The sequence below is a fragment of the Pseudoliparis swirei genome, chromosome 13 (assembly GCF_029220125.1).
Source record: "Pseudoliparis swirei isolate HS2019 ecotype Mariana Trench chromosome 13, NWPU_hadal_v1, whole genome shotgun sequence".
NCBI classification, from domain to species: domain Eukaryota; kingdom Metazoa; phylum Chordata; class Actinopteri; order Perciformes; family Liparidae; genus Pseudoliparis; species Pseudoliparis swirei.
Window position 1 is genome coordinate 3170116 of NC_079400.1, and position 26060 is coordinate 3196175.

General features: G+C 42.1%; 2 protein-coding genes across 2 annotated transcripts in view; one reads left to right on the forward strand and one right to left on the reverse strand.

Moving 5' to 3' along the window:
- The window catches only part of LOC130204109 (protocadherin-15-like), a 172405-nt gene that overhangs the window by 120916 nt on the left and 25429 nt on the right, over positions 1 to 26060 (forward strand). The window contains exons 29-35 of the mRNA XM_056430631.1: positions 1494 to 1621; positions 5223 to 5453; positions 5787 to 5875; positions 6893 to 7069; positions 8516 to 8734; positions 10234 to 10242; positions 11386 to 11496. Coding sequence (XP_056286606.1) covers positions 1494 to 1621; positions 5223 to 5453; positions 5787 to 5875; positions 6893 to 7069; positions 8516 to 8734; positions 10234 to 10242; positions 11386 to 11496 — 964 coding nt within the window. The remainder of the gene's footprint in view (positions 1 to 1493; positions 1622 to 5222; positions 5454 to 5786; positions 5876 to 6892; positions 7070 to 8515; positions 8735 to 10233; positions 10243 to 11385; positions 11497 to 26060) is intronic.
- Positions 8663 to 26060, reverse strand: part of plce1 (phospholipase C, epsilon 1) — a 138660-nt gene continuing 121262 nt past the window's right edge. The window contains exon 45 of the mRNA XM_056430627.1: positions 8663 to 8725. The gene's annotated coding sequence lies outside the window, so the exon portion shown is untranslated. The remainder of the gene's footprint in view (positions 8726 to 26060) is intronic.

The following is a 26060-nucleotide window of genomic DNA, read 5'->3' on the forward strand; positions in this document are numbered from 1 at the left end:
TTTATGAGATTGGAGTGAGACACGGAGAACATGCGATGTGGTGATCTTCGCAAGAAAACATCTTTGGTGGGACACGTCGAAGGAACAGAATTATGGAACAGAATTATGGAACAGAATTATGGAACAGAATTATCGAACAGAATTACGGAACAGAATTATGGAACAGAATTATCGAACAGAATTACCGAACAGAATTACGGAACAGAATTATGGAAGAGAATTATCGAACAGAATTACCGAACAGAATTACCGAACAGAATTATGGAACATAATTATGGAAGAGAATTATCGAACAGAATTACGGAACAGAATTACGGAACAGAATTACCGAACAGAATTAAGGAACAGAATTATGGAACAGGCTCAAAGCTCAGCAGAGCACACAAGTAAAAAAAAAAAAAAGGAAGTTGGTTCATGAATGACTTTAACCACATTGTATATAATGATAATGTAAAGTTGTTATTACTATTTTTAGGGCCCGATCACTGAATTATTCAGAGGACCTTTTTTCTTAAAATGTTTGTTATTATTTAGATTTGCGGTCAGAACAATCAAAAGACTGTAGTTATAAAAGCTTTGAGGTGTCATCAAACAACGTGGATGTGGCGTGGAGACAACAACAAAAAAGTCACCTGCACCCCCCCGTTGTCACCTTTTTCACCCCTCATGAGTTTGTGAATAACAGAGGTCTCGTTGGCACAATGTTTTGTCCCGTATTGAATGTTTACTGTACCGTAGCGGGGGTGAGAAACGGTCGTGTTTAACCTGTTGTTGTTGATTTAAATGCAGTTTGTGTGTGTATTTAAAACGACCTCTTACGTTGTAATTGATGTAAATCTAGACTTTGAATCTTGGCATCGGAAGAGGTTGTACCTTTGGCTGCAGACATTCTACTGGGAGAGGATTCTTAATTATCGTCAGACCAGTTTTACCTCAGCTCCAGACGAGGAAAGCAACAGCAGCCCCGATGTACACACGCATGTTGATTACACACGTCTATATTGTCGCGGAGAAATGAAAAGCGGCTATTGTCACACTTTTGACATCTGCAGGCAAAACAGAAGCTGTGACTTCCTGAAGATGACATGTTCACACCTGAAGGTCTAAACCACTGATGTGGCTTTTTGTTGCCAATACGTGGCACAGGTTTCAGGACAGAAGTGGCCGTTTGTCAAAACCTATTGCACCTTGAAAAGAATGGACCACACGTAATGATCTTTGCTTCCTCTTGGACACATCGCCCCGACGTGATGCATGCTGAGTTTATATTTACAGCCTAGTAACCATGATGTCGAAGCAGAAAAGAAATCCACTGCTTTGTCATTTCATATCCTGCAATGCATTGTTCACTTTTTCTCCCAAATACTAACTGTGCGCTTCTGAAGATTCTTTCATCTTTTTTGTTGTAATGCCGAATTTAAAAGTGTTTCACTGTGTAAACTGTGTGTCCGTGTGTGTGTGTGTGTGTGTGTGTGTGTGTGTGTGTGTCCTAGCCAACACAGCGAAGGTGGTAATCGACATCCAGGATGAGAACGACCACCCGCCGGTTTTCACCCGACCTCTTTACATCGGCGGGGTTGCAGAAGACACTAAAACGTTCACCTCTATCTTGCACATACAGGTACGGACACATTCACATGCCACAGATAACACGGTTGATCAAATATAGGAACACAAAACGGTAACACGTCATTAATGAAGCGAAGTCTACGTGCCCTTCGACGTGCTTTGTATTAAATGAAGTCCCCTTTACTTGTCCCCTCCTGTGCAACCAGTTCTTGCTTAACATACCATAATATAAATGTGAAACTAAAAACCTTGACAGCTAACAGCTTAGTTCAGTTTTGCCCAGTGCGAAGGTGCTTACAATGCTCGTGCAGATGTGTGTGCTTGTGTTTGTGTTGTTTATGTTGAACAAAGTTCATATTCAATACAGAAAATAACAGTAAGATTCCTCTCCGTCTGTGTCTCTCTCCCTCGACATCTCCCTCTATCTCTCTGTGAATTGATCCATCTTTGTTTCTCTTCTTCTTATTTTTTTTACCAAACTCAAGAGAATTTCATATCACTGTAAACAACTCAAGCGACTCGTATTATTAAAATGCCTTTTAGGACCCAAAATGGGTCACAGAGCTCTCAGCCGCTATCTGAGGAGTAGCAGTGTGTTTTAATGAGCCTCGAGACTCGGGCAGGGGGCTCTGGCAGAGGAGTGTGCGCTTTAATATTTTATTACAGTTTTTTAAGATCATTCTCAGATATTCCTGTTGCATGAGGTCATAAACAGGCAGAGTGACAGGAAGGATGAGAGAATAAGGGAGAGCATGCAACAAAGAGTCACACCTTCACAAGAGTAGACAATCTGCTTTTCTCTAAATCTGGTACATCAGATTATGATTCCTCTGCTGCAAACATCTGAGGGTGGTTGTTTTGCATATGGATTTGTTGGTGTCAATATCGAAGCTGTTTTACAGTGACATGCTCTACAGTCTTCTGGCCTCTATAAATACTTTAACAGACTGACGGGGAAACCGCAGGGCGCGTCAATAGATCTGGAGATTGGAAGGAAGAGAGAAGATTGGTGGTTAGATACAGATGACTGGCATCCCGCTGTGAGACGTACTGTCCAGAGAGAAGAAAGCAGGGAAGACATGCATGAGTCACGGCTGGATGAAGAGATGAGGCCTGGGGCCGTGAACATGAGAAAAAAGAAAGACATTTACATTTTTATTGATCCCCATGGGGAAATTATTTTCTGCATTTGATCCATTTTTAGTTATTAAGGAGCAGCGGGAAAGATGGACGGGCATGCTTACGGCCCATTTGCCGACATGCAGATGAAAGAGGGAGGGAGTGAGGCGGAGGGAAAGTTTGAGGAATGGGCATTTTTAATCTCAGTCGTTTCACTCAAGTATTGCTGATGTCATCACATCTGTCTGAATCATATATGTTGTCTGAATGATGTTTGTCACTCCCCCCCCACCCCCCACATCCAATGCACAAGCAGAATGTACCCTTCTTTCCTTCTCCAGCCATTCCCCTGCCCTTAAAAATACTATTCAAAGCTTTCCTTTTAGTGGGTGTTCATACCAAAATAGCCGTGCGTTAAAAAATGTCAAACGGCTGCATCGATGCCGCCGTGTTTCTTGAGCTAATGGCAAGACGATATAATGCAATCCAGGGAGCCTAGTTTAAATAATGGATTAATGACTTTGAAGACTAACTATCTAATGCCACACAGCTGTTAAAATGATTCTCCATCATGGCGATCCCAAGATAGATAGATAGATAGATAGATAAATACTTTATTAATCCCCAAGGGGAAATTTGTCATAGCAGAAGCAGCACCAATAAACTAAACACACGAGAATAAAATATAAAATATAAAAAACAGGGATGAAAGATATAGATGAATACAAGAAGTATACAAAGTAAAATATAAAATAAAATATATATGTATATATACAACATATGTGCATACACAATACACAATACAATACTAATGACAAATTAAATTAAATATAAAAATATTAAATATAGACAGTGTAAAGTGAGCACTAGGATTGTGACAACCAAGTCAATGTTGTTTTTTTAATGCTTGTCCTATTTGTTATTGATGTTTATTGTGAAGCCAGACACATTGGGACTCATGCAGCAACATTCTCCTGAACTTCTCTTCCCGTAAATTGGAGGCGTACAGACGATTGTTGACTATTGGCATAAGTAACGCCCCCTAAACTGTATTTAAAAGGCACCTGTTACGTTAATTGGAGAGATACCACACACAAAAAAAGGCAATCAAACAGTGACTTTGGAATGGCGATGAAGGTGCTTTCCAGCAGCCCAGTAGGTTTGACTAACATTGGAGCTGTTTCAGAACAGAAGTATGCATTGTGTCACTTCTCCAGTTCCACCTGGTTCATATGTCTGTATGTGGATTTTGAACAAAGCTCTTTCTAAGTGCAATAGAAAATAATCAGGTCTGTACAGTTTATATTACTGCAGGTATTGATGTGTTGCTGCAAAGTTTTCCTTACTGTGCCACTCGCCTCTGCAAGTTCGAACCCAAAAAACAGATCCTCAATCCTCCCGTATTCCCTCATGTTTCTATAGGTATGCCTCAATATTTCCTTTACATATTATATTCTTTCCCCGCTTCCATTTCCTTATTCCCTTGCCGAAAGGAAAATATTTTTGGTGTCTTGCAATCATAGCGAAACCTTTTGATGTGATGGGTGTCTCTGAGCGTAATCTGCAGTCTATACTCCCTGCCCTTCCTGTAAATACCAGGCAATAAATCAATGTCTGTGTGTGTGTGTGTGTGTGTGTGTGTGTGTGTGTGTGTGTGTGTGTGTGTGTGTGTGTGTGTGTGTGTGTGTGTGTGTGTGTGTGTGTGTGTGTGTGTGTGTGTGTGTGTGTGTGTGTGTGTGTGTGTGTGTGTCTGGATAGTTAGCCAACATGACAGAACAGATGACCACGACCTCACAGCCCAGAGCACCACTTTTTCCCGACGCGGTCCAGGGTACTACATCAAACTAGACCCGGCACTGACTGCATATCACCCCAAGACTGGACATTGAATTATGAACATTTTCTCCATCCTAGTTGCATGCCAATTGGATATAAATGACTGCGCAATGGTAAAAAGAAGAGTTGACCTTTCCTGACCTTGACCATGACCTTTCCCCGATCGATCCCAAAATCGAATCAAATGGTCCCCGTCATAACCAATCATCCCACCAAAAAATTTCATGCGATTGTTTGTGAATACTTTTTACTTTGGCAATAACCTGTTTCAAATAAATGATTCTGATTCACGGCGATCAAAACATTACCGTCCGCATTTTCAATGCGAAGGTAACAACACACCCACACAGCAGGATTCCCCAGGAGAGCAAACAACTGGAATATATATATGGCCTTTGGGGAGTGACGCACCCAAGAGAAATAGGACATCAGTCCTGAACTAATCAATAACCATGGTAGCGCTGCATCACTCCGCTTGAATCAAACGAGGAGGCGGAGGACTCACTGTCATCATGATAATCATCGCGGAAAAGACTTGATTATTACGATAATGGCAACAATGACTTGATCACGGCGTTCTCGTCAATGAGCATGACATTTCATTCTCATGGTTATTATGATGATGAAAGTGTGGTGGTGTACAAATGGCTGATTGGAATAATGACACTGGAGTGATTGTTATTCACCTAATCTCACAGGCACGGGACAAAGACACCGGCAACTACAGTTCTATGATGTACCGGCTCATCATCGCCCCTCCCACCGGTAAAGACACTAAAAGCAGCAAAGACGGCTTCATCATCGGACCGTACAGCGGCGTGGTGAAGACGGCGATCATGTACCGCAACATGAGGCGGTCGTATTTCAAGTTTGAGGTGGTTGCTACAGACGACTATGGTCAAGGACACAGCAGCAAGGCGGAGATAGTGGTGTGTATTTTCATATTTTTGACATCGGTGGCAGGTTCATAATAATTAATTGTATCCTGGATTCTGTACGTCCCCGAACACACATTTAATGACATGTTTTAACGTAATTGCAATGTGATTTATGCTGCACCCAGAATGTCCTTGAAGCAGATAAAAATGTAAAAACAAATTCAAGTAGGCACGAGCTTGTCGCGTAGTTGGATTAAGAATGTTATCTTTTTCAATTCAAACTTTTATTTCATGGGTGGAGGTTCCACCTGATAAGGTCTAGGAAAATAATGTGCTTTAAAAAAAATGCAGGACCTGGTTTTATTTGCATCTTTATCTGTGTAGGTGTCAGTCGTGAATCAGCTGGACATGCAGGTGGTCGTATCGAACGTCCCTCCGACTTATGTGGAGAAAAACAAAGACGAGCTCCTCAGGTAACGTCCATGAAGCTGAATGTTTTACAGATGTTTATCTTTAGATGTGACGTGTTTCTGGTTGGTATTGAGTAAAGACACGCAGGTTGATCAGTCTTCTATATCTATATGTACACGTGATGGTTTTACACATCAATGTGGAATCGAGTGGGTTTGGATAAGCTTACTAGGAAAAAACCTGCTTTCTTCTGTGAGAATCAAATATTTTGATGAAGCAGGACCCTGTTTACTGCAACAGTTCCATTGCATTGCATTGTCATTTTGTTTGGGTATGCAGTGAGTAATAGTAAATATCTGAATTGGAAAGAAATCAGAATTGGCCTAAAGAAATGTAATATTTATGAGGATAAATCTCCAAAATGTTCCAGCAGTTGTCTCCATTGTAGTCCTCCCCCGCCATCTGAGCACTTCTAGTTGAACATCTTTGAACTTTACAGAACGGTCTTAGCCCAAATCGATAGAAAAAAAGGCAAATGAGCAAATGAGCGATGCCGGTCTAACAGCGGTTAGAGAGGTCATATTTTGTCAGGATGTTATTGTCATGGAAACGAAACCGGTGCACAGCTGGAGTGCTTTTTGATGAAGGCGTGCTCGGGGCCGGGTCGTGCTTTTCTGCCTTAGAAGAACTCTATATAGACCCGAACTTGATCATGATGTGTTAAACTACTTCCCATCTTTTCTCTCTACCTCACTCTCTTTCTCAGTCACTTTCACACACACACACACACACACACACACACACACACACACACACACACAGCTTAGTTGGAGAGCTCCTGCTGTGAGCACTGAGCAGGTGTTTACGTGGGGACAGAAATCAATATTTAAAAGCCTAGCTGAGAGGATGAAAACAGAATGTGTGTTTGTCCACAGAGGTGTATTTTTTTATATGTATAGATTAGTGTGTGTGTGTGTGTGTGTGTGTGGGTGTGTGTGTGTCAGCCGTGTCGGTATCCTGGCGGAGTTAAAGTTGTGTGAACCCACTAATCAAAACCCATTATTCCTTTTAAACCTCAGCATTTTGGAACGCTACGTCCAGGAGCAGGTTCCGGGAGCAAAGGTTGTCGTGGAAACCATCGGGCCCCATCGCACGGTCGATGGAAAGGAGCAGGACGACTACACCAAGTCGGACCTCATGATTTACGCCATCGACCCGCTGACGAACAGGGCCGTTTCCAGACAGGAGCTCCACAAGTAAGAACTTTGCCGACAGATCTAAGACGGCAGCTCTCCAGAATGTGTCGCGTTACATCGTGCGAGGAGCTGAATTACATCGCCGTGTCAAGTTTCACCTGCCTTGGTTCTGAGTGCTGCTGTTCACACGCGTGTTCAGGATTTTGTGCCACGGGCAGTTTAGCCAGTCGAGTAGAAACGTGTGTTTTAGTCGTCACTTAAACGAGGAGCTATTTCAAAGGTGCGTTCGCCCCAAAACGCGTGAGTTTACTCGCTCGACCGTTCGCCGTGTTCTCGCCATGAGCGTCGAGACGCTCAGCGAGGGGCGGGGCTTATCTCCGTGTCTCGTCTCCGTAAAGACCGTTATCATTTCGTTCATCCGCCATGAAGAACTAACAGCTAGTTCTACTTTATACTTGTCGTGTTTGGGTTCATGACGTCACCTGTAGGCTCACTCAGCTCGGTCACTTTTACCGATGAAGTTTACTGTTACGTCTGAAAGACTACGAGAGCGGAACTCGAGAGCCGATCGGCCCGAGTTGCGAGATGACCGCCTCAAAGTTAAAGACAAAATAGTTTCGCTTTTGGTGTGAATGCACCTTAAGTGTGAAGGTGCGTTCACACAAAAAGCGAAACTATTTTTTCTTTAACTTTGAGGCGGTCATCTCGCAACTCGGGCCAATCGGCTCTCGAGTTCCGCTCTCGGTGAAAGTGACCGAGCTGTGTGATCCTACGGGTGATGTCATGAACCCAAACACGAGGGCGTTGGTGTGTGGGACGTCCACAACAAGTATAAAGCAGAACTAGTGGTTAGTTATTTCGTGGTGGATGAAGGAGATGATAACGATCTTTACGGAGACGAGACACGGAGATAAGCCGCCCTGGAGCGCTCGCTCGACAAAAAAAAATCGCTTTTGGTGTGAACGCACCTTAAGTGTGAGGCATTAGATAGATAGATAGATAGATATATACTTTATTAATCCCCAAGGGGAAATTTGTCGTGACAGTAGCAGCACCAATAAACCAAACACACAAGAATAAAAAACAAAACACAAAATATAAGAAACAGGGATGAAAGATATAGAAGTATACAAAGTAAAATAAAAGTAAAATACAAAAAAACAAAATATATATGTACATATACAACACACATGCATACACAACACACAACACCAATGACAAATCAAATACAAAAATATTAAATATAGACAGTGTGCAAAAAGCAAAGTGTGTGTATGTGTGCATTAACAACCAAATAGAAAACTACCAAACCGATGTGCAGGTATAACCGCACAAGTGAGTGGGCGTGTGTGTTTGTCGCGTGAACCCGTCGGACTCGGTGAGCAATGCGGCGCCTGGATGACTGTTTGACAGAGAACTCCGGCCTTTACTCGCTTGCATGAGGAGTCCTTCAACGCTGCCGTCTCATCGCGCGTTCGGTCACACCGCTGCGGTTCTCACCTCAAGGTTTCTCGACGGTAAACTCTTGGACATCAACAAAGAGTTCCAGCCCTTCCTCCCCCCCGGTGGACGGATTCTGGAGATCCGAACCCCTGTGGTGGTGACCAGCGTGAAGAAAGCCGTGCAGTCCGTCGGCTACACGGAGGGGGCGCTGTTGGCGCTGGCGGTTATTATCATCATCTGCTGCGTCCCCGCCATACTGATTGTCATCATCACCTACAGACAGTAAGTATGAATGATGATTTAGGGTAAATAGGGCACTTAAATCGGGGACAACATTCACTGAATGAGCCTGAGAGCTTATGGCCCCTTTGATTGGCTCGTGTTGGCGATATTTTATACTTTAAATTTAGCAACAAATCCAGTCAACAGATAACTGATCCTACGACAACTCGGACCAGCCTTTTAATTCATTGTAAACAACACACTTCCTTCATCCTCTCTCCTTTACAAATACTCACTCGTTCACCAATTGGTGCATTGATCTGTAGCTGAAAATAGTGCCCGACTTTTAGTTACCTTCGCATTGAAAATGCGGAAGGTTATGTTTTGATCGCCGTGTATTTATTTATTTATTTGTTTGTATGCGTGTTACTTGCATAACTCAAAAAGTATTTAACCGAATCGCATGAAATTTGGTGGAATGATTGGTTATTATCCGGGGACCATTTGATTAGATTTTGGGATCGATCGGGTCAAAGGTCAAGGTCACGGTCATGAAAAGGTCAACATCTTATTTTTACCATAGCGTGGTCAATTTCTATCCAATTGGCATGCAACTAATGCCAAAATGTTCATAATTCAATGCCCAATCTGGTGATATGCGAAGGTATGCGCTCTACCGAGTTCCCGTTCTAGTTTATCTTGTTTCAGTAGCATTTATTTAAAATAAAAGGATTTCAAATAAGATAACATTTCTGTATCAACTCTTTTGCAAAGGTTTACATTCTCACTAGCAGCAAATGGGCGTGCAGCTTACTCCGCTTAAAGGAAAGGGAGGTTGAAAAGTATAAACAACTACGTCAGTCCCGACCAAATCTCAGCAGCTCATCGATCAACAACGTTCTCCCGTTTTCTTTTGTTTACACTCCACGTCCGTGTTTATTGTCTTGTGGGATGGATCGCCCATAGGCGGCGATTCAATTCATTGCATTGGCTCGGCATTCCAGTTATTTATGTAATTGTGCATTAAATGATAAACTAAATTTATAATGTAAACATTTCGTTCCTTAAAACAGTTTGTGGTCAAAATTAAATTACAAAGCGATGATTTTACTTTACAAAGCACTGTTTATGGTTTCATCACCTGGGCAAATTCAATTCACTTTATTTTTGGATGATTCAGAATCGCGAAGGCTATTACATCCGTTTCCCGAACGCACATAAACAAGCGTGCGCACACACACACACACACACACATGAACTGGATCAGTGCATTTTGGAGAGCACCTTTCATCCTGCTAAGAAAGAGAGACTAATAACAACAGCCTGAGGAGATGGAGAGGAGAGGAGATTGGAATACAGAAAATCCGAGTGGTAATCATCAGCATTATAATCACTACTCTGTTGATAAATGACTGTAATGAAGACCAATTGTCCAAACGGCTTGTAAATTCCAATGTATGAACCCGGCTAACAAGAGGTACTGTGTGATTTATGATTCCAGCGGTCACTAATCTTTCTCTCTTTCTCTTTCTGTCGCCGGCTGCGTCTTTCCCTTCCAGATTCAAGGAGTGAGTACGGCTTCCATATTCTCATGCTAATAATAACATCTCTCCTTGTGATTAATGTGTTGACTTTCATTGTATGAGAAAAGGACGAGGGCAGTGGAACAGCGAGGACAGCAGACAATCAAAGACATGAATCCTGAAGAGCATCAGTCAATGTTCAGGACAGATGATTATATTAGAACGTGTGTGTGTGTGTGTGTGTGTGTGTGTGTGTGTGTGTGTGTGTGTGTGTGTGTGTGATTGGTCATGAATCCAGGTCAAGTTTATGATTATGTTCTCTCCATCTATAATGTGGCCAGATAGAGCCTTGAATCCCAGCCACGTAAAGTCCTCTCAAAAAGCTTTTCAGGCTCACAAGTTTGCAAAGAAAACAGGAAAACCGGACGGTAATTGTCATAAAATTGCTTCTTTATAACGTCAACGGGATCATAACTACTATCATGACCACAGGGTGTCCGCAGGTCCTTAAAAAGTCTTAAATCGCCTTTCCTAAAAATAAGGCCTTAAATTGTCTTAAATTCAGATTGGATTGGTCTTAAATTTTGTGGGTGTCATGTCACTGCGAATATGAGGCAATCTGTTCCGCCAGGTCTAATATTTTGCTCCGGTCGGCTCTGCGGTGTCTCTGGTGTCACCGGGGCCACGCCCCTTCTCTTAAAGGGCCCCCGCGTATTCGGTCCCATCCCCTACAACGTGAAGCATCGGCTACTTTAGAAAACATGCCAGGATGCAAGTTGGTCAGACCATGTTTGAAATTAATAACTAGTAATCGCACAAGTAGCTGTATGAAACGCGTGTTTATGCCTTGGCTCCTCTGTTGGGAGGGGCTTAGGACACACTATGCGGACAAAAATGCCAAAAATACACTGCACTTCACTTTCATTGAAACCACACAGACTATACTCTGCTGTAAAATGTACTCAAATGTAATAATATGAAAACGTACACATTATTAATATTGCACAGTTTTAAAACATACACGAAAAATGAGTCGTTAAGTTGAGGAGTTTCTCAAGAACGCAGCTAGAAATGGATGCACTAAAGATTTCAGCTCCCCGCTCAGATTAGGAACGTTTCACTGGTTTCTGAGGTTGGGCGTTTTCTCTTTGATGACTAACGCTGAGTTTCCTCTCCGCCGGTGTCCAGACGCCAGGCCGAGTGTGCCAAAACGGCCCGTATCCAGATGGCGTTGCCAATGGGCAAACCTGCGGGAGGAACTGCCAACAACCTGTATGAAGAGCTGGGTGACAACGCCATGTAAGTGACGTGTGAAAGTGGCATTTATATGTATGAGCCGGAGCAGAGGCCTTACCTCAATACCTTCTTTTGTGGTATCCACATATGTAGGAGTTACGGCAAATAAACGTGTATCTTTGAGACCAAATTCAGATTTCCCTCTGACTTGTGCATTATGAATACATTCCAGTTGTGTTTCAGTTCCACAGAATTGAGCAATTTTGGGATATGAACTTTTCAATCTGATGTGAAATTATTGGGAGTTTTCCCTGATCCTGGGACAGGGATGTCGTATGTGTACAGATTGTAAAGCCCTCTGAGGCAAATACAAAATAAACTGAAATGAATTGAATAACTATTGTCCTAAAATGTCACAGATATGGTCGTTGGGATAAGACCAGTGACCACACAAAACCAAATGCTAATGTGAAAGAGGACTATGAAGAAGGCTCGATACAGTCGGGTCTAACGCTGGTCGACTACCATTTAGTTATTAATAAGAAAAGCCATTTGATATCTCCAACGGGACACCTGTGCTATGTCGTGTAAGACGATGCAATTCAACATTTTGGTGTTTGCCAAGATCCAAATACAAACATTAGGATCCAATATATACCAAACATTTCCACTAATGAATACTAAAAACTTGGGAGTTGTTCCTGATCCGATGTGAGGTCAAAGGTCAGGGATGTCTATGTGTAGAGATTGTAAAGCACTCTGAGACACATTTATAATTTGTGAAAATGGGCTAAACAAAGAAACTGGATTAAATTGAATTAAAAATACCAGCAGCATCAATAAATTTCACGAATATAAATGAAAAAAGGGAAATAATGGCCAAACTTCAAGAGAACAATAGAATGAGCCTTCAACAATGAACTCCATCGTCAGCGTCCGGCTCATCTTAAGTTCCTCCTAACTTGAGAGCCCAACAGTGCAGAAAAAAGAAAGTGGTTAAAACATGAAGATGCTTTATGTGAGCTCAACATGCAGAAGCACGAAAGGGAAAATACACACGAAAAGAAAGAGGCACCCAGTCGAGTGTTTGCTCACCACTGCTGTATCGTGTGATTACGTGAACACGATCCAGCTAACTCTCCCGTCTAGACTGCGACTGTATCGGACCTATTCTTCACTCGCACATCTCACACAACAGATGAGATCTCATTTAAAAAAGGCACGGAATGACCGCCTCTGGCCGCAACACAGTCGGCTATGTGTTTAGTCGATGTTTACTCATAATTAAACCGGTCAACATAATAAAAAAGGAGCAGACTGTTCTCTCCGTGGAGCCCGACGCCGTGCCCCGCTGCGTCTCCGGCCAACAATCCAACGGCTCTCAGGTCTTCCATGTCAAAGTGATGAAAGATAAGATGTCTCAGAAGTTTTCAAAACAGCCTGTTTTAAACATCTATTGATTGACCATTTCAAAGTGAATTATACTTCATCAGCTGCCTTTGGAGTCTGATGCTGAGATGTGTCTTGATAAAATTCAATTCAGTTTATTTGTATAGCCCAATTTCACAAATTACAAATTTGTCTCGGAGTGCTTTACAATCTGTACACATAGACATCCCTGACCTTTGACCTCACATCGGATCAGGAAAAACTCCCAAATAATCCTTCAGGGGGAAAAAAGAGAAGAAACCTTCAGGAGAGAACAGAGGAGGATCCCTCTCCAGGATGGACAGAACAATAGATGTCATGTGACCAGAAGGACAGATTTAGAGTTAAAATACATTCAATGAATATGACAGAGTGTGAATAGTTCGTAGATTAAACATCAACTCAAACACGCCATCAATATTTAGCATGTTCTGTCCCAGACATCATGACCTCAACCGATATGTAAACAACACGATGCATCGTGCGTCTTATTTAACCACTGATTTGTTTTTACGTCCTTCAATCAATGAACGTGTCGTTGTCAAGGCTGTTGCTGTGACACCTGTGGCCCAGAAGCGGTCAACACACGAGGAGAATAACATCGCTGCATGCAGAGAATGTGTCACCAAGGCCTTCTAGCCCTCTGCCTGTGCACAATGACAAACATCTTGTCTGTAGTTTTTTTAAAGTGCAATTCTATCTGTTTACTGATGTAATTATACAGGTTGCAAATAACCGTTTTAATTAGTGCTGTGAAAAATAACGCGTTAATTCAATTACAGGTTTAACTAGTTTTTTTTTTTTAACGCATTTAACGCATGCGCAGAATGAGCTTCCAATCCGTCTGTTGTTGGTCGTCGGGACGCCGCGACCTGCCAGTCGATCGCGGCGTAGTGTCGGTAGATCGCATGACATTAAAAAGATTGGCCCGCCCCCTGACATGTTCTCTAGAGCACGTCTTTGTTCTTTTATTAAACTAAACGTCTGTTGTTGATCGTATCTCCACAGCAGCATGTCATTTCTGTCTCTTCGCGTTGCGTTAACACTTATCGATCTCCGTCTGGCGCGCCACAGAGCTCCGTGCTCGGGCATCGGGACCGAGCAAAAAAAAAAGTCACTTGTCAATCTGTCCACCTTTAGATTGTATCATGGTGGAGTTAATGGTTGACAAACAAGAGAACCATTTTCTGTTTAACCCTCCTGTTACCTTTACATTTACGAACATATTTTACCCTCGGGGTCAATTTGACCCCAGCAATTAAAACCTCCAGAAAATTATTAGAATTAATATTGCTTCCCAAGTTTAAGTGTGAGGTACTTTATGTTTGTTTGTTGACTACCTAAATAGCCCTTTAAATAAATAAAAAAGTTGATATTTCTGATATGTTTGACACAGTGAAAAACAGCCTGGGGTCAAATTGACCCCAAAGAACACCAACATTAAACATTGAATGGGGTCAAAGTGACCCTAAAGGTAACAGGAGGGTTAAACATTCTGTTTAGGATGAAGATGTATTAATGTTCCATATGGAAGAAAACTGCTAAATAACTGCTGAGTTGCAGCACCATTGTATAGAAGAATGTATAAATGTATATATCCGTCTTTTGTCATAAATCTCTATGTTCTCACAAAATATACCGAGAATATCGGTAATATGTGATTAATCATGATTAATCCACAAAAACCTGTGATTAATCCGATTAAAATTTTTAATCGTTTCACAGCCCTAGTTTTAATGGAATATGGGAGGCAAAACAAAAATAAATGTTATGCTGTCCACGGCGCTCAAAGATGTGCTAAGAACTACATGAATTATCTCCAATCCTGATGAAGAGCGTGTGCGTTAAGAGGGTGTGTGGACGATGGCGCGTTTAGCTTTGGGCAGTTTTGCCGTGGCCAAAGAAACGGACGTGATGAAGCGACCGCATCCCAAAGCCCGCCGCGCACGAGCGTGAAACACAGCTCTGGTTTTTGAATGCATTAACACTCGCAGATAATCTTATCTTCACAAAGTTCAGCGGCATGCAGCTCGGTCCTCGTCGGTTTCCTTGTTGTAATGCATACCAATGACCTCACTTTACAGAAGACACAGCGCAGGTGAACACTGGATCAGCCTTGACAGCAGATTCCAATGGAAGTTTATGAATGTTTGCTTTGGAAGCAATACCAGATTTCTTTTATTCTCAAGATTTGTTTTCCCCTAAATCATAAGGCATTCCATCACGGTCAGCAGAGAGGCAATATGAATACGCCTTTTGATGATTATGGGACATTACATTTACCGTATATTAATGATGTCCTATGTCTCAACTCCTTAAAGTGCTGACTCGACTCTGTACTGCCTCAAAAAGTTGCTTTATTATCTTCTCATTCCCTTCACCTCTTGGTGTAGCTCCCCCGTTTCTGTGTATCTGGTCGCATATTTAGTTTATTTCATGCTACAGTTTGTGCTTGTTTGTGAGTTTGGTCCTATAGTGGTGGTATACAGTGACCCCCATATATACTTGTATCTGAAAGTTATAACAACCACACACACACACACAGTCACTTAAGGCAATACATAGATGGTTATTAGTAATTCCTTAGTGGAGCGTTAAGAAGAAGTTGAAATCTCATCAGCATAACATGCAACAACGGTTTCCTGTGTGTCCTTGGTATGCGTCTCTACTCCTATTAACATGAGAGCAATTCATTTGCAAGATGAGAGGAACTATCTTCAAATGACAACACGGGATTTACGTGTGTGTGTGTGTGTGTGTGTGAGAGACTAACCCAAAACTATTTAGTATAAAATGGGTGCGGAAATCAACTTGGATATGAAATAATTGAAATAAATGCAGCCCGTAATTTATAAAGAGCTCCCAGGGCAATAATTCATTATATTGAAAAGCTGCAGAGCATGTTTAATTGTGGTTGGAAAGGTGTGTGTGTGTGTGTGTATGTTCTGTATCACTGCAGTCTTGCAGAGACTAAATATTCCCTAAACGGTATAAAACCTGGAAAAGTACAAAAGTTTGCACATTAATAATTAAGGTCCATTATCAAACAGCTCAGTAAACTGATTTTGAGGCGTTATTTTTCTTTTAATTACCTTTGGCTGTTCTCCTGACAGGTTTGGGTTTTAATGTCTGTTTTCAATTACCAGTGAGAAATGCGTATTATTAGCAGCACAATAAATAAAGCATCATTTTTTCTTTATTATTTTATTGTCGTATTATTTAGCAACACAGCACATCCTATAGTTGTCATTTCTTGTGCTATGTAGCAACTATACACATCTAGCAGTAACGAGATGTGTATAGTACGCCTCGCTCTTCACTATTCCTTGCTTGTTCACTGGAATATTTATGGTCCAGGCGAACTCGGCAGCTCTGTGGCTTGTTGGGTTTTTTCTCCACAATTCAAACAGTTAACATTCAATTAACACAGCTTAACACATTCTAGTGTACTTCACCAAATTAAAAGTGCAGCCTAATTAATCCCAATTATGTTGACATTTTGATTCATATTCATCCAAAAATGTATCATAAATTAACGATTTAATGATGTGATGAACAGTTGAAACGAGATGAAGTTATCATTTCATTACCTTCGCATTGAAAATGCGGAAGGTTATGTTTTGATCGCCGTGTATTTATTTATTTATTTGTATGCGTTTTACTCGCATAACTCAAAAAGTATTAAACCGAATCGCATGAAATTTGGTGGGATGATTGGTTATTATCCCGGGAGCATTTGATTAGATTTTGGGATCGATCGGGTCAAAGGTCAAGGTCACGGTCATGAAAAGGTCAACATCTTATTTTTACCATAGCGTGGTCAATTTCTATCAAATTGGCATGCAACTAATGCCAAAATGTTCATAATTCAATGCCCAATCTTGTGATATGCGAAGGTATGCGCCCGTTCTAGTTATTTTATAAAATGCTTCAACTTCGACACTCTTAATTTCTAATGTGTTTTCCAAAATGACATTTAAATCGCTCTGTACATAACTGATCGACAGATGCACTCTGAGACGTTTCATCACTCTGCTTGTTCTCATGTTGACTGATCTGTTGGTTTCCTCTGGCTCCGATCCATTCATCTTGTGACTGACAGAGAGAAGTGAGTAGGAAGTGTAAACGGATGAACCTCTGTGACGGGTTTGATACGATGCTGACAGTGTGCGTGCCGTAGTTGTGGTTTCCGTGCTCACTCTTGTCGTCCGAGTCGAGTAAGTTGTACCGTCGTAGTTCGGAGAGCAAAGTGTTGCTGAATGGTTGTCGCGGATCGATGGTGTGTTAGAAAGTAATGTTGCTTTGGTTGACTCGGCATAGAAGTAGGTCAGCCCTGTGCCATGAAGAGTCTGCAGAGTTTCCACAAAGTCATAAATGATACCAGAGATTTCACAGATCAGTGCAGCTTCAACCAGAGAGGAGCATAGATTCACTATTTTGTTGGAAGGTAATCTGCGTACTCTGGAGCTCTATGACACACCGCTGACGACCCCTGCTCCAACAGATTAGGGTCGTCTGTCATCGTGATGCAGTAGCGACGACTTTCAGCATACATCAAATATATTTAAATCCTTCCCTTTGTGTTTTAAAACTTTATTTTTCAGCGCTCCATCTCTTGTCCCGCTGGTACAAACAGCACTGACAGAAAATGCCATTACCTCTTGCAAGATCCCTTTTTCCACTTTCCTGTCCTCATTTATCTCTTAATGCGAAGTCTCTTTTCATTTATCAAAAGGCCGGCGCAGACGTTTTATTGTTTTAGCTGCCTTTCTACTATTTATGTATCCTTCTGTTGTCTCTCCCATTTATTCAAGATTTTACTCAACCTCTCTTTGCATTTCTGCTCTGTCCCTATTTCCCTCTTTAGTTTAATATAGCTTTCATAGCATCTTTCCAATTCACTATACCTTTCTCCTTATTCATTTTTTTTTCTTCTCAAATCTTCTCCCATGCATGCACCAGCCGGTCAAACCGCAGTGATGGTCGCCGCGGTGGCAGTTTGGATGAAAGCGACCGCCAACGACTGATCTCGGATTTTGCCACGCGAGCGATCGCCGTCCACCGTCAGTGCGTTGCTAACGGGGGTGTACTCAACAACCTGCCAAAGTCTGAGTCCAACATAACCTTTCTTTCTGATGAAAACCCATTGATTATCAAATATATATATATTTAAAAATATATATATATATATTTATATATTCATATATATATTTATATATATATTTATATATACATATATAAATATATATATATATATATATATATATAAGCACACGGAGGGGGATTTCTTCACATTGTTGCGTAGGTGCCGCGGAGCTGTCAAGGGACTCGTGCTCAGAATAGCTCCGTGGATGCTGTGAGGATGTGGTGATGCTTTACCATGCTGCTCTTCCAAAAAGACTTCCTGTTTCCTACTTTAGGAAAACAAAGAAAACTAACGTAACTCTATGGGTAGAAGAAACATGTTTCTCCTTTCACATGAAGGTATTTGTTGTGAACATAAAAAGAGAAGGAGGGGGTGAAACAGTCAGTCAGGTCACACCCTGCACAGCTCTAATGTATTCACTCAGTTACTGTATGGTACACTACGTCTCTTTGACTGAAGAAGTGGTGAAGGATGAGGAGGAAATAATAAGCAGGGCGTGTACATTTGTTCTTTGTGTCCCGATTTCATTGAACCTGAACGACAAAGGGAATTCAAGTCGTACTCATTTCTAAGACTTGTTTTTAATCAAGGCTGAGGGAAATTGGCTGCAGATGGAGCTGTTAAAATGATTTTAAAAGTGGCAGAATACCTCCCGATTAACTTTCGGTGGAGTCTTTTCATAACTATTTTACACCTACTGCTAACAAAAGACATGATTGCTGATGGATCCAACCATTCGCTATTGTGAGAAGCTATTTGGCTTTAACACTGGACATCTTCACGTGTTGATTTTAGACATAGTGGTTATGAAAAATATAATCAAACTGAGGACTTTGTTGCACCTGGCAACTTGGATTGAACTTTCCTTGACATTCATTTGTATTATTTTCTTAGCTAGTATTTCACTATGGGCTACGACCAGTAAAATGATGAGTGTCACCTTCTGGTTTTACTCTCCATGTCATCAATATTTACTGTAACGTTCTTACCTGTTGCTGAAACACTGTACAATCACAGATTATGTTCTGTGTGCAAGTACACACTATATCTGTACATCTGTTCCTATAATTAGTTATATGTCTGTCTTTACATCTTTATTTAATTTGATTCAATTTGCATATATGTGTTTTTCCTGTGTCCTAGAAATCATATTCATATATTACTAAATTGTTTTTCCCAGTCCCGCTGTGCTACTGAACTTAATTGCTGGCTTGATTATGTTCCGGGGAATATTTTTTCTAGGTGAATTGAAAAGCTACATGTTGTCTCCTAAGTGCATAAGTGTAGGATCAGGCAAAATAAAAGCACTCTGGTTGAGGTTAGAGAAAGATCTTGTTTTTGGTTGAATGTTGATAATCACGTTGTGATCATTCCCAAGCCTTAAAATGAAGCATAACTACAAATAAAAAAGTTATCTGTAGTCACAACAAGCAAATAGTGGATTGCAAGACTGGATCATTTGGTGAAAAACAAATTAAATCTTAAAAATGTTTCGTACAGCATCAACCTATATGGCGGATACAATTATTAACAACATAACCGCATTATTTTTTTTATAGAAAATGTCCTGGAAAATTCCTTCAAAACGTATTTGCCGTTACAAATTAGTTAAAGAAAGCGTTAATATTTTCATTTCAATCCTTAAATGTGCAGTCAGCGATTCTGATTCAGCGTGTATCGATTCCACTAGCGCTCTGTTCTATGTGTGCGCTAAATATCCACAACCCTGCTTCTGTTACTGGGAAACAAACAACCAACAACGGACCAAGCCACACAACTCTCCTCCAGCCAGGACAGGGATGTATGAACAGAAAGCTGTGAATGAGGGGGGCGGTGAATTGGAAGGGTGGAATATTTTCAGGTTTTGATCTCCAATAGTCGCCCTCCAGAATCGCTGAATCCCCTTTAAGTCCATGAACTTGTGTTGGAAACAAACTTAAAATTGCCAACACAGACATTGTCAAAGTGAACCATTCTTTAAGTGGCTGTTATCTATGTCTTTTTGTGTCTGTTCCGCTTTCTGTCAATACTCATTAAGTTGCTAGTTATGTTTTAGGTAGTTGCATAGCAGTAAAAAAAAAGTCAAACATTCATCAAGTGATATTTTTATTCAAAATACTTGTTCTACATTTTTACCTTCGCATTGAAAATGCGGAAGGTAATGTTTTGATCGCCGTGTATTTATTTATTTATTTGTATGCGTGTTATTCGCATAAGTAAAAAAGTATTAAACCGAATCGCATGACATTTGGTGGGATGATTGGTTATTATCCGGGGACCATTTGATTAGATTTTGGGATCGATCGGGTCAAAGGTCAAGGTCATGAAAAAGGTCAAAATCTTCTTGAATCGCATGAAATTTGGTGGGATGATTGGTTATTATCCGGGGACCATTTGATTAGACTTTGGGATCGATCAGGTCAAAGGTCATGGTCATGAAAAGGTCAACATCTTCTTTTTACCATAGCGCGGTCAATTTTTGTCCAATTGGCATGCAACTAATGCCAACATGTTCATAACTCAATGCCCAATCTTGTGATATGCGAAGGTATGCGCTCTACCGAGTGCCCGTTCTAGTTATGAATGTTTTTCTATAGAGTTGTCTGCTTCTTTTACCCGAGATTCCTCTCACTAAAATCATTGTGCGGGATCTTGAGGAAATACTTGACTAATATATAAAACCATCATGTCTTTCTCAATAAAAATGTGGTGCTGACTCAGAGTATTATAGACCTTTTTTTTTCTTCCCACAAAAAATGTAATGATTTTGAAAGAAACCTTTTAGAAATTGCACCTCAAATGAACCCATACCTCTTAGATACTGTGGTAGTCCGTACGAAATAGCCCCCAGTCGTGCGTCGTGTTAACTTTAGCACTGGTAGAGGTACAGATAACAAAATCGAAAAATCCCAATCATGTGCATTTTGTCCTCTGAGAAGTGTCGAAGTGAAATCGAAAGTGAATTTACTGACTGACAATGACGGCATTTGTGTGGTTGTTTTCTCTGTGCAGAGGTAGTCGTGTACACAGCCAGCCGCTGTATATGTGTCGCATATCAATGAGGAAATACAATACACTCCCCTCGGCTATAAGACACCGTGTTTCATGAAGGTCACGCGGCCTGATCAGGGCCAAAGGAGTCCAGCTACTGGAGTTAGACATTTGAAGATGTTTCCACTCATCCAAAGAGGGTCATAGTTGTTTTTTCACTCCATAACAATATACAAAACAATACGACGAACAAGTACTTTGCTATTCATTCAGCCGACATCATTTACGAGTCTAATGAAGTGAAATGGTAATATTGCAGATCATTTGAGACGGTTGAATTTTGCTTCTGTTTGCTTTGATGTAAATATCTGCCTTTGCAGACCTTATCAGGAATGCACACTTAGACCTCTGAAGTCACTTTAATCTACGTTAAAGTTTGCTTCTTCTTCTTTGATATACCTATTTTCCATCTTACGAACAGTTAAATAACACGAACATTTGTATTATACTTTCTTGTCAGACTTTCTCATGGGCGATTCCTACCAGGAATCATCTGTAACTGCTGGTGTGATATTTCAGGGTCTCTCTCTTCCTTTCCTTTGATGAAATACCTGGAGGTGCTGTTATACAGCAAAAGGAATTACAAATTCTTCTCAAATTTGACCTCGCTGTACACTTAACCAGATGTAGTAAAGAGCCTTTGAATCACTGGCATTATCTTTAAAATGTCTAAGTGTGAAATGAAAGCCTTTGGATAATTCTAGCTCAGTCAGCAGCACATGTTGCCGCCATCAGCGAAAGCAGTTTAAACAAGTCGTCTCCAGACGCATGTTGTCATCGTGAAGTGACAGAACTACATCCGTCCCGCAAGGCCAGCATGACACTGATGATCATATCTTGGCAATTGGATCAAATCGTGATGTACAGCCAAATCAAACAAACCCTGATGGTCATATCTGTGGTTATCAAGTGATGACTTTATAAGATACTGTCGCCAGTGGAGTCTCTGCAGCTTAGAACACGTCTTTGCAGTTGTTCAGTTAAATGTTTCTCTTCTTACACCCACACAACCATCATCAAGCTACACGCCTTGCGTTGTTAATGCATTTTGAATAGGCTCAATACATGTACTTCACCCTCCTGTTACCTTTCGGGTCAATTTGACCCCATTCAGTTTAACGTCGGCGTTCTTTGGGGTCAATTTGACCCCAGGCTGTTTTTCACTGTGTCAAACATATAAGAAATATCAACTTTTTTATTTATTTAAAGGGCTATTTAGGTGGTCAACAAACAAACATAAAGTACCTCACACTTAAACTTGGGAAACAATATTAATTCTAATAATTTTCTGGAGGTTTTAATTGCTGGGGTCAAATTGACCCCGAGGGTAAAATATGTGTGTGTGTGTGTGTGTGTGGTTGTTTCCACTCTAATAACAGAGAGGAGAATCTGATGTGTCCTCTCACAGTCCCCATGTGTTGGTCTGTGATGCGTCTTCATCGTGCCAACTCATTACTCATTACCTTGGTTTCACATTGTTAGAAGAAGGACAAATAAATGCGAATTTTTCTGGGATTAGCAAGAGCAAGACCAGACGGGATGGCACCTCTTGTGAGATTCAAATGCCTGGATTCATGTGTTTTAACCTGCCTGTAGATCAATGGTCATTGATAGGATAATGTGATATATGTCTCCCAATGTGTTCCTTATCCTGACCCCCGGTTAGAGGGTGTTGGCGGTCACTGGCTCCGGAGAGTCTCACCAGTCTGAAAGGATCAGAGAGTGTCGCCTGAGAGGTCAGAGGAGGCATTTACAACAGGCTGGTCAAGACAGGACAATGGCATCTCTGGTGATATTCAAATGAAGACCTGGTGGATTGTGTGTTGAGGAGCCCAAAGCCTGATCAAAGGGGCCAGAGAGGATGAGACTCCGGAAGTGAATAATCAAATGCATGGATTCATATGTGTTGGCCTGCCTGTAGATCAATGGTCATTGACATGATAATGTGATATATGTCTCTGTCACTGGCTCCGTAAAGTCTGACCCAGTCTGAAAGGATATAGAGGGGGGACCCAAAGTACCCAGAGACAGGAGGGAACAACGTCCCCCTCTTTGATGTGGGACAGAGAGTCTCCAGGACCTCTCAGGAAGAGAGGGGATGAAACCCGTCAACTCCCAAAGAGGGGGACGGATATCCGGTAAAAGTGGGAAGGGCCGGGGGTATAAAGGTGACGAACAGAGGAAACGACGGGCTTTTTGGAAAATGAGGTTTTGAAAAGAAAAGAGGTTTTTCATAGGTTGTGGTTTGCGTCAGGCGTCCGTGAAGAACTCACGGGCGCCTGACGTACTTTGTCTATTTTTCTTCTTCCTTTTCTGAAAGGCTGAAGAAAAAGGGTTTTTTAAGTTCTTGTGACTTTTGCGTCAGGCTCCCGAGAGGAAATCATTAATAATTGTACTTTGTTTATTTCTTTCTTCCTTTTTTGAATAAAATACTTGGCTGCCTTGCGGTCTTAAAACTTTACATTCGGTTCGTGGACCTACTTTTTTGTGAGTCCTATTTCTTCACCCGTCAACCCGCCCGAGGAGACCCAACGAGGAGACCAGCGGAACCCAGCCGCCCGAGGTGAGTCTGAGCGACATCTGCACGGCTACACCCACTGATCTACGTCACTCAGGACACATACTGATTCCTCACACACTGGTAACTGACATTTTGTACTAAAGAGATATCGCTGCAGCTGGTAGACCTCCGGCTCTCGGCCGAGCCGTGGTTGGCTCCGGGACCGAGAGGGACTCATAACACTTGAGTCCTCGTCGGAGTTTGTCCTAAGAATAAGAATATTAATAAGTGTCCGCCAGCCGCTCTAAGAGCCTAGTAACCTCGAGCGTGTTTAGAAGGAGACTAGATTATTGAATACCCAGCATTTCTCTCCGGAGATCGATCTGACATCATCCGGGGTGCCGCGTGCGAGAATAACAGCTACCACTGTCTATGTGCACGCGTCATTCATCAGGCCCGAACGATCGCGGAATCATATAGAGGAGTTACTGATCTCCGCCTCCTCTCCCCTTAACTCGGTCTTCGCCCTCGCTCGAGTTTCCCGTTCCCCCTCGAAGCGTACGGCGCGGAGACCGTGACCGGGGCCGTTCGTCAGAAGAGAGGCCGGGCATCGTGACCCGCGTGGTCCCGCGTCCTCTCCAGTGCGACAGGTTAGCAGACGCGGTGACGCGCTGCGCTTGGGCGCCGCCGACGGGCTCTTACGACAGTTATCTACAGGTCTGTCATTAGAGCACGATTATTTCCCCTCAATAAAGTACCCGGTGTGAGCCGGCTCGCACCTCAAACCTTTCCCCCTCCTCTCCATCTCTCCTCTCCCGTCTCGTTCCCGTTCCCCCCCTCCCCGCTCCTCTCCTCCCCCGGTTTCCCCTACACAGAGAAGACTGCTGCGTGCCCTTTCTTTCCGTCTCTCACCCGAGGCGACAGAATTCGGTTCACGTACGTCGTCTCTCTTAACATGGCGCCCGAACAGGGACTTGAGAGGTAGATAGGCTTGTGTATCATACCTTAATTAATCAATACGCGGTTAATTAAATGGAAAATAACGATTCACGTTTGAAATCTTATTTTAACTTCGAGCACAAGGAGCGGATTCTTCTCTCTCAGGTTAAAACACACGAACCCTCCCCGACGAAAACTGTATGAAACCAGTGAAAACGAACTGAATTGATTTATTTACTGAGCCAGAGAAGGTAACCGGTGATTTCCCGGGGAGCATTCGGACTAACTGTATGTTCTGCACCCGTGCCGGCAAACACCCATTATCTGTCCTCTGCCCTACTCACCGAGGCACTCCACCTGTTTATCGGGGCAATCGAAGCCCGTAATCTGGCCGTCCTTTTCCCTGGAAAAGGAACCGTCCATTTAACGCGGTACCGATCGATTTTCAGCGTTTTGGTAGTTCCGGAGAGGAGGAAATCCTTTAAAACTAGAAGTACTTCACGCGCGGGCGTTTTAAAGGCAGTTAGCATGGAGTGAATAAATCAGTGCGCAATAGGTTGAAGAGTTACCTAGCTCGTTGGAAAAACCCGCTTGGCGAGAGCGTAAATTTCTACGCTCGTCTCCCGTCTAAAACCCAGCTTAACCCTAAAAATGCGTTATTGGCACACAGAGAAAGCCCAGCTGAGCTGATCCCTCAGTGCGATAAAGGCTCAGGAACTGAAGGGACGAAAAAAGGCACAAAAACTCTCCTAGTACTTGTAATTAATAGAATTTAATTACAAAACTTTAAACACAAGCCGATGAGTTAGGCTCCCCGCTCGGAGATAGCCGTCGCTAGGCATGTGTGTTTAAATAACTAACCGTGAATGAACAGAGTGAGCGTATCACCATTTATTCCGACTGACGTGTGTGGGTGTGATTGGATATAGTGACGCCGTTCTAACCAGACTGCGGCTGTAACAATTAATCTAAAACACGATAGGGGTCGAAATCCTTCTGGGATTTCCCCTCAAACAAAGTAAAGAGGTGTGTGCGTGGGATCACAGCCTTTTTATTTGGAAGAGATGTGCGCGGTCTGAGCGGAGGCTGAGAGGGAAAAAAATAAAAAAAATAAAAGGGGCCGGACGAAATCGTCACCACGGCTGGAAGTGACGTCCCACTTTACCTCCCCCCGCAGATGGACCGCCCAGATACTGGTCTCCCTCTTCCATTATTGTGCATATTGATGTGCAGGGTGGCGTGAATAATATTGTAATAACGGCAGTGTTGTTTTGACCATCTACTATAAATCTGGCAGTGTTGGATAAACAATCCTTGTGTTCCCCCAGGACATGTGGAAATAAATATATGACTAAATCCCGATAGGAGGCTGCAGTGGGTTCCATGCTGGAGCTTTGTTTACATTGCTTTCCCCCCCTCTTCCCAACAGGCTGTTGTCAAATGCATTGTGCTTCATCCTAAATGATATCAACATCAGAATAGCAGTTTATGGACACTCGGATGTCCTAGTTAAACAGGAAAATATACCAGTAACCTAGAATAGGATAACATATCCTTCTTTGA